The sequence below is a fragment of the Podarcis gaigeae genome, assembly GCF_964106915.1.
Source record: "Podarcis gaigeae genome assembly, chromosome: 10".
In the NCBI taxonomy this organism is placed as follows: Eukaryota; Metazoa; Chordata; class Lepidosauria; order Squamata; family Lacertidae; genus Podarcis; species Podarcis gaigeae.
In genome coordinates this window covers 31506656-31521883 of record NC_139686.1, presented here as the reverse complement: position 1 = coordinate 31521883, position 15228 = coordinate 31506656, and the positions used below count along the sequence as shown (strand labels likewise).

The 15228-nt window shown below is 44.4% G+C and overlaps 1 protein-coding gene and 2 long non-coding RNA genes across 3 annotated transcripts in view; 1 reads left to right on the top strand and 2 right to left on the bottom strand.

Moving 5' to 3' along the window:
- Window positions 1-505: 505 nt before the first annotated feature.
- Window positions 506-3426, bottom strand: LOC310825412. Its single transcript, XR_014555291.1, has 2 exons — window positions 2688-3426; window positions 506-2028 (listed from the first exon to the last, which is right to left on the bottom strand). It is a non-coding gene; the product is annotated as an uncharacterized lncRNA (long non-coding RNA).
- Window positions 3124-8432, top strand: LOC310825381. The gene is made up of 2 exons (XR_014555243.1): window positions 3124-3206; window positions 3472-8432. It is a non-coding gene; the product is annotated as an uncharacterized lncRNA (long non-coding RNA).
- Window positions 6016-15228, bottom strand: part of SREBF2 (sterol regulatory element binding transcription factor 2) — a 35640-nt gene continuing 26427 nt past the window's right edge. Inside the window, exons 15-19 of the mRNA XM_083698598.1 lie at window positions 15062-15194; window positions 14021-14189; window positions 11136-11321; window positions 10280-10391; window positions 6016-9582 (exon numbers count right to left, since the gene is read on the bottom strand). Coding sequence (XP_083554724.1) covers window positions 9362-9582; window positions 10280-10391; window positions 11136-11321; window positions 14021-14189; window positions 15062-15194 — 821 coding nt within the window. The 3' untranslated portion in view covers window positions 6016-9361. The remainder of the gene's footprint in view (window positions 9583-10279; window positions 10392-11135; window positions 11322-14020; window positions 14190-15061; window positions 15195-15228) is intronic.

The window sequence follows — 15228 nt, the reverse complement described above, 5'->3', positions numbered from 1 at the left end:
GCAAGAGAGGAGGTGGGACCAGCATTCATCTGCAGAGACAGCTGCAGTATTTTAGAGGATAGGACCTGAGCCAATGGATTCAAATGGCAAGAAAGGAGTTTCTGACTAAACATCAGGAAGAACTTAAGAGCTGTTCTAAAGTGGAACTGGCTCCCTCAGAAGGTGGTAGACTCTTCTTCACTGGTTTTTAAAAAGAGGTTGGATGGTCATCTGCCAGGGATCCTTTAGCTGTGATTGCTGCAATGCAAGGGTTGGATTAAATGACCCCTGGGACTCTTTCCAACTCTACAGTTCTATGATTTCCCTCTGGACCTTTCACAGGAGATTGTATCCAGTCAAGTAATTGCACGTGTTACTTCTTTCCACTGCCACCAGGTGAAATATATATATTTTTTACCCTGGTTGTCTCTCACCAAACAGCCTAAAATGCCCTCAAGGACACTTCAAAGCATTGTGGAACTAGACTGAAGCATGAAGTGGTGAAAAGAATTGAGAATACAAAGCGTTATGAATTTAGATTAACAGTTTACTACGTTTTTGTTTTTTTTAATGTTCGTACTTAGGAAAAAGATTTAACATAGGAACAGCATACACAGCTTGCCTCCCACTTGGAGCAGAAGACCAAATAAACAAAGGATTAAATACAAATCTACTTTTCCTATCTTGATATAGGCCCTAAGATTACAAAATTATGTGATAGTCATGCATACAACCTCCAGGCTGACTATATGTTATTTATTCTTCCATTCTCAGATGCCACCTTGATCTAACTCTCAAAGCATGTCACTGGCAGATACAGCCTAGAGCTACATTAATTCCTGCTCATGCCAATCCACAAAACCTCAAAAAAGTACTGGGTCTTCTTCCCAACATCAAAGCACCACATTCTCAAGATTATTTTCCTTCCAGTTGGATCGCTGGAAAGTTTAGGCTTAACAAGTTAACCTCCTAATCCTCAAATCAAGATTTTGTATTATTGTACAATACAACAGAGCAGTTCATTTCCTTTAAACACCTTAAAAGTCTAATGTCTTTATGTCATTGCTTTCCTGGATTAGCCTCCTCCCCTTACACTTCAGTTGTGTCAGGAATTGGCCAGATTTATTTTAGATAGATAGGCACATCTGTTCTGTAAATCTTGCTTTTGTTTCATTTGGGCTTGAGAAATCTGAAGTGAATTCTAGTACCAGGAAAGCAAATGCCACAATAAACTGTTTAATCTTTAAGATGCTACAAGAACGCTTCATTGTTTTGGACTGCAGCAAACAAAGATGGCTGCCCTTCTGGAATTATGGTTGGCACCTTTATTGGGTTCCTGCTATAACAACTGTGTTCAGGCATAAATTTATTAGGCTGGGGATTATGCAGGTGAAAGAGGTGTAGGCCTGACGAGAACATGGAATGCACACACCTAAGGAACCCCAAGTGCATTTGGTCTGTACTTTTTTGTCCTTTGTTAAATAATAAAATTTCCTAGGAGATCTCATTGTCTGGACATATGTGTGTCTGAGGACCTATGTGTTCATGAAGCCTCCTCTCCTCAGAATTCAACCTCACAGGAATTGGCATTTTCATTTTTTGATAGATAGGCACATACATTTTGAAAAACTTCGCTTTTATTCAAATCTGGGCTGTGGAAATTTATATAATAAAACACCAGGTGTCCCAATATGAATGGAGCTTGGCAAAATGCCGTTCTTGGCATATACAAAACACACTGTATTTTGTTCCTCACATTTCAAGCTCTTTTGAGGCTGCTTTCATAGAACTCTCTTTGAAGGCGCATCATAATATGATTCACATCACACAACAAGAGGTGAAGGACACACAATGACCTACGAATAAATATGTATGCTTTAGCAGATTCCAAAACTCTTTGTCCACATTATCCTGGCAAGACCTGGCAAGAACAGCACTGTGGGGAAGACCAGTGCAAATGGTGAGGGAATGTCATCTATTGAGGCTTCAATGGGGATATTCAGTGACCAAGTGGACAGCCATCCCTGAGACAGTTCAGTGAAAGGCGAACTGTAAGTACAAATATTTAAAAATAAAATAAATATGAGTTGGCAACAGGTCACAATCACATTAATTCTTATTTCATCTTGTTTATTGTTAGTCACCATGGATGGCAAACTCTTATGATAGAAAAAGCAAGCTATAAGTTCCAAATAAATAACATTATTTGCCACTAAATCACATGTGCTTCTACCTATCCAGTTTTGCAACTGAATGCCTTAGCTTTTCACCTATAGCATAGATTGCTACCCACTCCCATTCACCCATTTCCCCCTTACCAGGAGTTAAGTTTATTTGAAAATGATTCTGCAACGCAGTCTTCAGACGGAACCAGATGGGTTTCAAAAGAGGGTACCACCCCAAACCAAGGCAAAATACAGTGGTACCTCGGGTAACATACGCTTCAGGTTACATACGCTTCAGGTTAGACTCCGTTAACCCAGAAATATTACCTCAGGTTAAGAACTTTGCTTCAGGATGAGAACAGAAATCATGCTCCAGCGGCGCGGCAGCAGCAGGAGGCCCCATTAGCTAAAGTGGTGCTTCAGGTTAAGAACAGTTTCAGGTTAAGAACGGACCTCCGGAATGAATTAAGCACTTAACCCTAAGTACCACTGTATGTGAAATGCTGCCAGCAGCATCAACTGGATGATACTAGGCGTGCTCACCAGCTGAGAGGTCTCATTTTGGGGTTCTCCTTTGATAGCCTGGACCATTTGTCAGCTTCTTCGAAAGGCAGGTCTGTTCTGTGGTGACTTGTAATAAATGGAGCACACACAGCTAGAAGGCATCTTGATCCATTTTAATCACTCTTGCCAGCAAACTCTTTACAGACTGTTGGGCAAATAGTTGGGGAGATGGTAGCCAAGGGAAGGGGGGGGGGAGAGAACGGCTTCAGCCAGTTTAATATTAACTCAAGTTGTCCCTTCCCCGCTTATCCAGTCTTCCTGTTCAAGATGGAAGTAAAATGTTGCGTCAGCCTAGGGATCGCTCAAGGACATAGGATGTTCCTTCGAAGGAAAACTTGAGGTGTTGTGCCCATCAAGAAAAGTGATCCCTGCTAACCTGCCCCCTGCAAACTGTCTATTGTGTCCTCTCCTGGGATTGCCCAGCAGTGCTTCAGAAACAAAAAAGAGGGGTTGCCTCCACTAGCTGAGTATAACTGACTGAGTTCTGGTCTGATCTCAGTAGCAGAGTACAGTGGTACCTCTGGTTATGTACTTAATTCGTTCTGGAGGTCTGTTCTTAACCTGAAAATGTTCTTAACCTGAAGCACCACTTTAGCTAATGGGGCCTCCCACTGCTGCTGTGCCACTGTCACACAATTTCTGTTCTCACCCTGAAGCAAAGTTCTTAACCCGAGGTACTATTTCTGGGTTAGCAGAGTCTGTAACCTGAAGCGTATGTACGGTAACCTGAAGCATATGTAACCTGAAGTGTATGTAACCCGAGGTACCACTGTACATGTTTTTCATGCAGAAGGTTCCATGTTCAATCCCTGGCTTGTCCACGTTGGGAACAATCCTATCAGAAACCCTGCCTAGAAGAGCAATCAGGAGCCCGATGAACCTGACCGTCACATCCACACCATGCACTTAAGGAAATGGCTTCCCCCATAGAATCCTGGGAGGTGCAGTTTACTCCTCAGAGCCACCATTCTCTCAGCATCTTTAACAAGCTACAGTTCCCGGGATTCTTTCAGGGAAATGATGCGCTTTAAATGTGGGGTGTGGCTCACACCACGTAGGTCTCCAATGACAGTCCCATGAATTTGTCTAAACCCTCTTTAAAACCATCCAAGTTGGCAGACATCACTGGATCTTCTTTCCCTCATGAGATGTACAGCTTCGGCCCCTTGTTCGTAGAATCATAGAATTGTAGAGTCGGAAGTAGATACCCATAGTTTAAGTAGGCATTGTGGGAAGAAGCACCACCTTTGTCTTTCCTGAATCTCCCAATATTCAGTGCTTCATTGGATTCTGGCATGATGTTATGAGACGGACCACCCTACACTTTCCCCACATCATACATAATTTTATACACCTCGGCTGGAAGGTTCACTCACATGCCTCACACAGAGGTTTCCAATGCCTGGCAGGGGCGACAATGTCTGCCTTCTGCTGCTAGGGCAAACGTGGAAAACTTCCTGCCACATTTGTGAAAAGAGAATTTCTTGGACCCAACTTACGGAGGAGCTAAGGAAAGTGAAAGCAATTTGGCTTGAGAAAATAGTGGCTTCTTAACAAATTTTCAATCAGAGTCCCGAAGACATATTGTAGCAAGTTCCTCGTATCTTTTAATCTAGTACTGCCAGGCACTGCCCAGATAAGTCAGATGTACTGACACATCACTCCATTGGCCCAGCTCTGATCTTCATTTCCTTGCTCACCCCCCTACACACGCGCACGCTTAGCATCAGTAGCAGCAGAGGTTGCCTTAAAGGCAATATCAGTTCCTTGTTCCACTTTGTTCCTCAGAAGTGCTCCCTTTGTTGCCACTTTCTGAGACTCGGAAGGAGCAAAACGATTCCTGCCTTCACATGAAACACTGGCACCATGAGAAGAGAAAGCAGGAAGACTGCTACTGCCCAGAGCACAATGGCCTCATTCTAAAATCTTACGTTGGAAATCCCACAGGATTAATCTTTAATAGCTGAACCGAAACAGGTCCGCCAAACAGTGTGAGTCTCTGCCAACCTGCCTTTGCTTTTAGGGAGGTGTGTGGAAAGGCAGGAAAAAAGAAAGGTGGAGAGGCAGGACAGTTCAAAGTGTATTTCACTCCAGAACCTTTTGTGGAGAACACACATATCCTGGGTATGTCTTTGTGTTTTCATTAATCTATCCAAAAGACCATATTGAGGGAGGAGAAAAATGCATATATATATGGGGAATGGAAGAAAGAAACTACTAGGAGATGGAAGAAAATGAAAAATAGAAACTGCAGCCAGGGTTGTAATCTGTGCAGAAACGCAAGCCTGCACAAAGTACAGTTCTGTATTCCATACAGGAGGATTTTCAGACTACAAATTAGTGGCACATATTCAAGTTGAGGTGTTATGAAAACCCAACCTACCTACCTCCAAGGACTCCAGAGTGCTGAAATGAGGGTCAGCGGAGTTGTTAGAATTACGGAACTCTTTTACCAAGTTACTTCTGCCCTCTGCTGGACAATAGAAAAATAAAAGGCCAAACAGCCTGTCTCTGGTGTTGAGTGCAGAAATTTGGACTCACTTGATTTGTCTCTTCAGCAATGTTGGGGTGCAACAGGCTCTTATGACAGGGAGCCACCTACCTCCTGGACATGTCGTAGAAGGGCACCAAGAGGAGAAAAGGCTTTTTCCTAGCTTCCAGGCTATATTCAGCAAGCCCAGGGATAGCCCCAAATTCCACTATCCATGTCAAGAAAACTAGAGCTTGGTCTCAAACACAATAACATTAACAGAAATATGAGCCAGCAATGAGAAAGCTAAAGTAATAGGAAAGATTTACAGAATTCAAGTCTATCTAGAGATGTGGAACCTGTGGCCTTCAAATATTGTTAGACTGTGGATTCTCCCTAAAAGAGATATGTTATCGATTATATACACCCTTCCTCATAGTTCTTTCAAACCTGTGGCATATGTATCATCAGTGTAGGTTTTCTGTTCCAAGTCCTTCAGATTGCTGGGAAGATTGGCAGATTAATCCTAATGCTTAACAGCTTGCTCTGATCTGTTCTGCACCCCTCGTGAATTACTCTAGCTTATATTTATGGAGCTTGTGCGACAGAGGAAACGCTGGTGATTTAACCTTAACAAAACCTAATCAATTCAATTAGGCCACTGAACACTGCAGCATTCTGACAATCCTATTTAGCCACTACCATTATCAGTTTTTATTATTGTACTATCACTGGTATGCAAGCACACTTTTTGGGAGAACGTTTTAAACATTTTTCATACACCCCCACCCAACAAAACACACTCTTCTTAATGAAGCTTCTTTCAAGTATCAGACGTTGCGTACAATTTGATTTTTATTAGACAAGTCGCGCAATGAACCCCAGGAGAGGGTCACAATCAGGACATATACCAGAAACGCTCACCCACTCACATCATTGCCAGCTATGTTTTCTTATAGCAAAGTATCCTTATTCCTAATTTCATTGGGATAAATACACTTTTCACATCATATATAAAAGCACAAAAAAGTTACATTATATACACAAAAATAATATAGAGATAGCCTGGGTGACAACAAACCCATAAATAAATGAGGTGTCTTCTTTTTAAAAAATGGTTGAAGTACATGGAAAGACAGGGCGATTCCCTTGTGGAGGTCCCATCTACACAAGCACAATTCCACAAGCTAGCAGTACCACCCTCAATGCCTCTTCCTGCTGTACAACATGAGGCTTTTACCCTCGACTGCAATGCCCATTCTCAGCCGTAGTAATCCCTCCTGCTTGACAGTATAAATGGCTTTCACAGCCTCAAATCCATAGAACTGTGAGATGTCCTGCGGTACACAGTGTCAACAGGAGATGACATTCTGATGCACATTAACTAATCCGGACACTTCAAAACTTAACTGCACAGAATTATTTGCTATGAGAGCTTCTAGATGGGAAAGGTTTCTTTCTAAGTGTCGGGCATGCTAAATCACTTCGCTGAACACTCACAATTCACGCTGGTCCTTGTGTTAATCCCAGATGGATGGCTGCTAACTCTAAGCAGACTGGAACAATCTGTGTGAGTGGCAGAACAACTGTGGAAGGAAACCAGCAATGGTAGCACCAAACACCCCAGGCATCCTGCTAGAATGTACCTTTTCGTTGAGGTAGTTTGTTACCCTTTCTGTTTTGTCGCTACCATCGTTGGGAAAACGGCTGTCAGGAAGCACCCTTAAGAGAACAGGATGGTCCTCAGCTTCTAGCCTGCCCATTTAAACAACTGCCCATGGATCTGCAGTGCTGAATCCAAGGCACGAGTTTAGACTATGGTTGCTACCCATGTTTGTAGGATAAGCAACCAAGATTATCCATGTGATGTGAGATATGGAACTAAATGCCCTACACCCCACCCCTACGAACTAGTCCTGGCAAAGCAACTTTCACTGTGTATTTTTATACCTTTCGCAAGTGCAACCTTCAAACACATCCACTCACGTATACCAACGGGAAATTTGGAATGTTCATGAAATTACACCTCTTATTAGTTCCAATATATTCAGGAAGATTGAGAATTGGTCTTCAAAATAACCAAAGTTAGCCAAAGCTTTATTGTGGGATCATCTTTTGGTTTACTCCATGGAAAGTTTTAAAAATTTGATATCAATGTGATATGCATCTCTTATCTGTGCGATTCAGACCACGTTCCTTTAATTATGTAATTGCTTCAGTGTTTGGAAAGCCCCTCCCCCCCAGGATTTCATGTGTTTTGGGACACACAGAGCTTCATTTGAATTGAAAATTGTCAGTGAGAGGCTTAAGGTGGAAATTCTTTTCTTTTTTTAATGGAGGGTCTCAGTTCTGCAGCAGTGTTCAGCTGTTACGCATGGAAGGCACACTAGCTGCAAGAACCACTGTAATGTACAGTTGTGTGGGCCTGCCCAAAGAATTATGTGCCCCCAATTCATTTGTTTGGTGCTTGTGTGTTTAATTTGGACAGATTTGGAAGATGAAATAAGAGAGGCAAGAACAGAGATGGTGCATAGGCAATGGGAGAAGGCAAAAGTGATTTGTGAGACTCTGAGCTCTATGAAATATAAAATCTCTTTTCTTAGAACCTATTCTTCCAACAAGGAGGCCTAGTTGCAATCACTCCTCTTTCTCCAAGTTCTAGAACTACATCTACACTACATATGTAAACCATTTTATAAATCTGTTTGACCGTCAAAGCTTCTCCAAAGGAGACGGCTGTTGGTAGTGTGGACCAGTCCTAAGACTGTTATCCTAAACATACTCATATAGATGCAGCTACCAAATAAATCAAACATCAGAAAAAAGGATTCCTAGGGTTGTATCCAACGTAGCGCAAAGTTAAAGTCACTTAGCGGTAAACTTGTTGCACTGGCAAAACACTTTTGTGCAAAAAAGCACAAATGCATTGCCTAAAATTGTTGCACAACAAGCTTCGGCTAGCACAACTGTTGCATTGGATTTCTTTGTGGCCCAAACCTTTAAGCTCTGCTCTCACACTAGTGGACAGAGAACAATGAATTCAGCCCCTAGTTTGCTTTTTTTGTTAAGGTAAAACTCAATGCTGACTTTAAGCGTGTGATTCAAAAAATGCACTTAAGACTTACGGTTTCTCTTTATTTACAAAAGCAACAGTAGGAGCACTGATCAGGAGGGGTTTTTAACCTTTCCTCTCTGTGCTATTTTTCCTGCTGAAAATCTTCCTCAAGCTGTAGTTTGTCTTGGGGTTCCTTCCCCCCCAAAAAACAGCAGCAACTAACTTCTAAGAGTAATGCTCAATCCCCTCCCTGTGATCCTAATCCAGATTTTGGGGAGGTGTGGGGGTCCTGCAGGTTTTTTTAAAAAAAAATAGCATAAACAAAGAGCAGTGGTTTGTCTATGCATGCTTTTTGAATCACAAGCTTAAATCTGCTTCTGGTTCACCACTAAGTCCATCCTTGTCCCCTCTTTTAGGGCATGGAAATACAATTCCAAAGTTAACGACAGTATGGCTCCATCGGCTGCCAGGAGGCAGATACATGAGTAAGAGGTGGAAGGAAGGACACAGAAGACAGAAGAGAAACCTAGATGTTGTCCATAGTGCTTATAAAGCCATAAAATGCTATAAAAACCCCAAATTGCATTAAAAACTGTGATGCCCTTCCTTAGGAGAACCTCCAAAGGCTCTCAGAGAATGCAGAATCTATAGAAAAGCTTCTATGCAACCCATTGAGGACCAAGGAGCCAGATCTCCTCTCAGGGCCTGCCAAAAGCATATGGCACCTGATGTGCAGATCAAGGGCCACCGCAGATGCTAGGAAAAGGGCTGAGGGCAGCTCTTCTTACTTTCTAGAAAATCCCCCCTCAAAAGATAGATTGTTTTGTAAAGAGGTGGGGGACCAACCTTTCTGAACCCACCCTTCTTCCTCACTACTGCAAATTCTTCTGTCAGTGTGCGAAAATGCGAACACTCTCTAGCTCCAGTGTGGGCACCCTTTGTACTAGAAGGCATATACTAGCAACAAAAGCTGGTTTACAAGAAGACCCTACCCTGGCTAGCGTATCACAACTTTCATGGTCCTAACCTGGAACAGTGTTCAAAAAGGGAGGAGGGGGAGGAAGAAGAGGGGGGTAGGAAGGGGCAAAAATCCCGTTCAATGAGCGACGAGGCTGCAATCCTCCATGGTTAGGAAGCCGCAATTGCTGTGCCGCCACTCAGCTTCACAATCATCTGCTGACAATCATTGCAGGAACGCTTGTCTCCAACTTTCTCCAGTGTGCGGGCTGCTTCTGCCAGCAGGACGGCTCGCTGGCCCGGGGACGACAGGAAGGAGAGGGGAAGGTGGCGGCAGGCTAAGAGAATTGCTGTAGCTCTCTCTCTCTGCCCAGGAAGGGCGTCCAGTTCACCTAGGTATGGGGAAAAAGAGGCATCACAAGGAATGCCACGCTTGTGGGGGCAATAAGTGCACCACGGGAGTCAATTTGTTTAAGACTACACTGGGGTGAGCAAAAGATTGCTTCACAATGGGTGCTATCCAACAGAGTGCAAGAAGCAGTCGACCAACTCCCACAGAAACGCTAGGCAGTAATTTATTCTAGAGGCTCAGATGCCCCAAGCTGAGACCTGGCCGGCAGCCCAGACTTAGCAGCCTTGTCCCGGTAAGAGAGATGACACTTGCACAGGTGGGCGAGGCCCACCCTCTCCCTGACAGGCCTTTCTTTTGCTCAAATTAGCAGCCTCAGATGTCAGCTAGCAAACATCTTTGTGCCACCGCTTCTTAAAACATTTTAAACACTCTGGCTTGGATCCTACAATTTATGAAGAAAAAAGAAGCTCACCGAAGGAGGGGGGACATTTCCCCTCTCCCTCCCAATTCTGGGCAATTCCTCATCACAGCAAAACCACATTTGCCACCGTTTCAGGTTAATTAGGGTTCCAAAGGTCTCTAGAACTGCACACCAGGGGGCTAAACTAACTGTGGCATTTGTTGCATACGGTTTGGCATCGCTTGCGAGTATTTTATAGATAGATAGTGCAGGGCGGGATGGTGGTGACCCAGTTCAGGGCAGAGATGGACAAGAAAGGGCACAAGAGCTTCCTGACCTTGCTTGGTACTCTGGGGTGTCCGACGCCTGAGACTGTGCTCCAGCAGCTGATGAGTGCGCGTGGGACTGGCCCCTGCCATCAAACGCACAGTGGCCTCATGCAGGAACACCTGGAAGGAGGGGAAAAGCAGAAGACAATGGGTAGCGTCTGCATTTTAGCAACCTTCCATCACCTTGTGGTGCTGTAGATTTGGGCATGCGCCTTTATCAGATAAGCTTGCACCTTCTGGTGCTAATCCTCTCAGCCACTTTTCCTTCCCTAACTCCTTTCTGCTGAGCAAGAGTGTACAGGGAATGTGCCCTTTAAAAGAGGGGCATGCTACCCAACTATTTCTGACCAGCATTGGTCCACACTCTACCACAGAACTATCTGTGCTGTTTGTGCGTACAAACCAGTGGAGAGCAGTGATTAAGCCTGCCAGGCTAGAAATCCCCAGTTCAAATCTCGCAGCCACCATAAAAGCTACCTGGCATTAGGCAACCCCGTATTCTCTCATCCTCACAGCTCACATGGTTGACATGTGGATAATAGGAATGGCAAACATCACAGGGCTGTTTTAAGGATTATTGAGATAATTTACATAGAGTTTAGAACATTCAGCGTCACATTAGTTTAAATCCATGGGAAACCGCAACACACACACACCCAATGAATGCTACTTAAGGGCAAAGTCTACAACAGTAAGGACATATCCAGCAGGAAGCCACCACTGCAAAGACACTGCTGGAAATTCAAAGCAAAACCAGTCCTGGCCTAGTTCGTGGACCATTTGCCCCTTTGGCCTATAACAGCATGCAGGAACTCAAGGGACAGGTCATCATCTCCTCACTCATTACAAGTGGCAGGATCTTACCTTTCGATAAGCAGGTCTGAAACTATGGGCCAGTTTTCTCAGGCTGCCGAGGTCGCGCTGGAATCCTGTCAGCTCAGAAGCAGAAGCATGGTAGGCCTCTCCCAATGCCTGGCTGGAGTTCATCTGTTTCTGCCACAGAGTGGTGCGGAGGGACAGCAGTAGGTCGCAAGCTAGCAGCTGGATCATCTGCAAGGAGACAGACCCATTCAGTGACAGGAGTATCAAGACATTCCAGCATCATCAGCTGGATGCAGCAGCCTTCAGAGGGACAAAAGCTTCTCACACATATCTAAAAATACTAGCAGAATGTTACATAGTGTTTTTATCTTAAAGATGAGATGGTATCAACTGACAGCTCTCTGGCCAAATTCCTTTTCTTCTCAAAAAGTGATCCAGCATGAGCATTCTGAATTTTTTGTTGTCCAAATATTATCATCAAAGGACATGACCACAAGATAACATGGAGGAAGCAACCAGGTTATCCAAAGGTAGCCAATGTGGTACCAATGTTGTTAGACCACAATTCCCATCATACTTGACCAAGAGCAATGCTGCTGAGGCTGATGGGAGCAGTGGTCCAATAACATGTGGAAGGTAAAGGGCTGGCTACCCCTGGAGTATCCTGTGCCCCTTTGTAGGCCCTGTGTTCTGAAAACATGTCAACACAAAATCAGGGTGCAGTGGGCTCCCAGCACAAATCATTGTTCCCACGGCATCCATCACAGTGAATATTCAAAGAATTACCTAACAGAAATTGGTTAACCGTACAAATGCTTTATTTGTTTTTTGTTTCCTGTGTGTTTTATGTGAATTCTACCTACCACCAAAAGATGAAAGATTAAGCCAAATGAAGAAATACTGAGACCACCACACTGTTTTAATGTGGAACTGAAGATCCACTGACAGAAGACTGTCCAAAAGATGGGCAGTGGGGGTGTACATTCATTTTTATTTTAGCCACCATGACTGATATGATCTCTGGCCTTAGGACCTTTCGGAGAGTGGTGACAGATGAATGAGCCTAAGGCTCAAACGACTTCTGGGAGACAATTAGTACCTTATTCAGCTATCTCCCACAGCCCTGCCACCATCTATGGACTCAGAGAACGTGTCCCCTGCAATATTCCCATCTCTCTAGCCTTGCAGGAGTCACAAGATAGAAAAATAATGACTTTGCCTTGACTGGACTTTACCTGCTTAACCTGACCTTGCACACTAACAAGTTGCCTGCCACGACCAGATGCTACCTGCTTTTCCTGCAAATCTCAACGCTCCTGTGGAACAGGACGAACAGTGGGATTCTAAGAAAGTGTCCTTGAAAATGTGTCCCAAAGGTTCCAACAATTAGCCAGAAAGTAAAATGAAGCAGTATGATCTTGAGAAGGTACCCTTGGGATAAAAAAACTGCAAAACAAATCAACATCTTCTACAGAATAGTATTTTGGTATGGCCTCCGGTGGCAAAAAAAGTATCTTTAATATCAGTTCGAACTGCATTTTGAAGGACTCATTTTGGTTCATTCAAAAATGCCTAAGGAAAATAGAAGTGTTGTTTTTACTGGGTTTTCAAAACAAGCTTTATTGCAGAGACTTTGGGAGGAGGCTGGGGAGCTCCTAGTCATTCTGGGCTGCTGCTTTCCTCATTGTTTCCAGGGTACTGTTCAGTTCCTCCTGCTTCTTCTTGGCTTGGATGAAGTCCCCACCCTTTTCTTGTTGAACTGCACAGCTCATTTGACTTTGGAGATCTTGAACAGCACCATCACACATATCTTTTTGGAGATGAGGCAGCATGCCTCCTGGATCGTGTCTTACACAAACTTGGTGTGCTTGGTCAGGTGTCCATGGCATTGGCATGACTTTGCCCCATTCTTAATCACCTTGTGGCCCTTGTTCAGGCGAAGGGCCACTGGGCAGCAGATTTCCATGGCTGCCACAGCTGCTGCTTCATCTAGGCCATGCCCAAAAAATAAATCAGCTAAGTAAAATAGAGGTCACGATGGGCACTTCATTTGCCTTTTCACTGCCACATATACCTTTTCTCGGCCTTTTCAACCCACGTGCTCCACTTTCATCTCTCATGCTTTCTTTCTGCTTGCAGTACAATGCAATCTGGATTGTACAGATGGCCTCTTGGCCCCTTCCAATTCAGATGTAAAGTTCCTAGGAAGTTTCTACCACATCACTTAAATCACTGAATCGGAAAGAACAGCATTCAATCCAGGCAAGCTGAGGAGATTCCCACCTGCAGAGGAGAAATGGGTGCACCTCTGTGCTGCACTGCGGAAACATTGCACGAGTACTGCCAGAACATGCAATGCAACTACAATGCACTACAGCTGCCACCCAGCAGTGATGAGCAACTCCAATTCTTGTACAGTGCCAAAAGTTGGAAAGCCCCAGCTTCTCATAGAAACAAGGAAATGAAGGTGAAGCTGACACCCTGATACAAGGACTTCACACTGTTCTTGCCCACAGGAGACTAGACATGTAGTGCCTTCTGTGGGAACAATTCACCCAGGAGGCATAATTAAAAGCAACAAGGACAGGACCAAACAAGAGCTCAGCCTGCTAATTCTGGCAGTGCACTGGAAGCCAACACACTGGAAACAAATGCACTCCTCAAGCACTACTGTGGGAAAGGGAACACTGCAGCTCTAGTCAACACACACAAAAGGGCAAGAGGAGAGGGAACGTTCTCTGTCTCTCCAATCATGAAGAAAAAAATGTTAGCTGCTGCTTCTTCAGCTCCAGGGTATTTGACCTCAGAGCCACATGGAATGATGACTAAACATTTGCCCACAAGCCTTGGCTCAGGAAAGGATGGAGAAGGCGGTTGTAAATGTGCAGCCAGTTGTAAATGATTGTGATGAGGATGACGATACTTACGTTATTGAGACCCGTGCTTGAGACCCCACTGCTCATGTTGAGGCTATTCCAAAGGTGAGTGCTGGCTCTTTCACAGTGGCCAAAGGAGCTCTGCTGCCCATCTGCCTTGCTTGACAAGGAGGCGTTCATGGCTTTGCACACATGAAAGACAGCTTTCACAAGGGCATTCCTAGAAAGGAGGGAAGAGAGAAGAGAAAGATCCCAAGCCAGGAACAAGGTCAGTGCCTTTAAGGTATTGTGGTCGTGGACCAACCACCTCCATAAGCTCCATAAGCCTCTCACTTACTAAGTTGCCATAATAAATAATAATAATGTTATTAAATTTCTATGCCACTCATCATAACATAATATCAAACAAAAACAACCTCCTCAACACACACAGTTTAAAAGGCCATAGATTGCTTAGATTAGCCAAGGGGCCTAGGAGAAGAGGAATGATTTTGTCTGGCACCTAAGGTGTATAATGAAGGTGCCAGGTGAGCCTCTCTGGGGAGAGCATTCCACAAACAGGGAGCCAACACAGAAAAGGCTCATCCTCATGTTGCCCCTTCTCTGGACTTCTTGAGGCGGCACATGAAGAAAGGCCTCACCAGCAGAATGGGAATCCTCAACACCACCTCTAAGACCAGATCTGTCAGCTCAGGCAGAAAGACTGCTGGGCAGTGAGGTGGGCAGTAAACCAGCAGAATCTCTAATCTGTTCTGATTCCCAATGCCAGGAACACACACTCCAGATCCTCCACCCAACTGGACAGAGAGCCTGAAGGGAGAGAGAGAAAGAATCTCTCTATAGACCAGAGCAACTCCCCCTCTCCGACCCTCAAGTCTGGCCTGATGCTGCACTGAGTACCCAGATGGCCACAGCTGGATGAGACCAATTCCACCCTGCATCTAACACTTAGAAGAGTCTTTGCATCCACCACCCCAGTGCCTGATAGCTGGTATTTTCAGTTAATACAATCTCAAAATACTGCAGCTTAGTTTGGAAACTATTTAAAGTGACAAAAGGCAATTGTGAGAGTAATGCAAAAAGGCCACACACTCCATCATCTCCAAACATTTAGGAATTCGCTCCACGCTGGTAAACTGGGATCTCACGGCTGCATCATCACCCCTGAGCCAGCTGATTGTCATTGTGATTGCGGATGACCACCACCTGCACACCACATCCGGGCCTAGGTATGCAGAGACAAAATAACAATAAATATG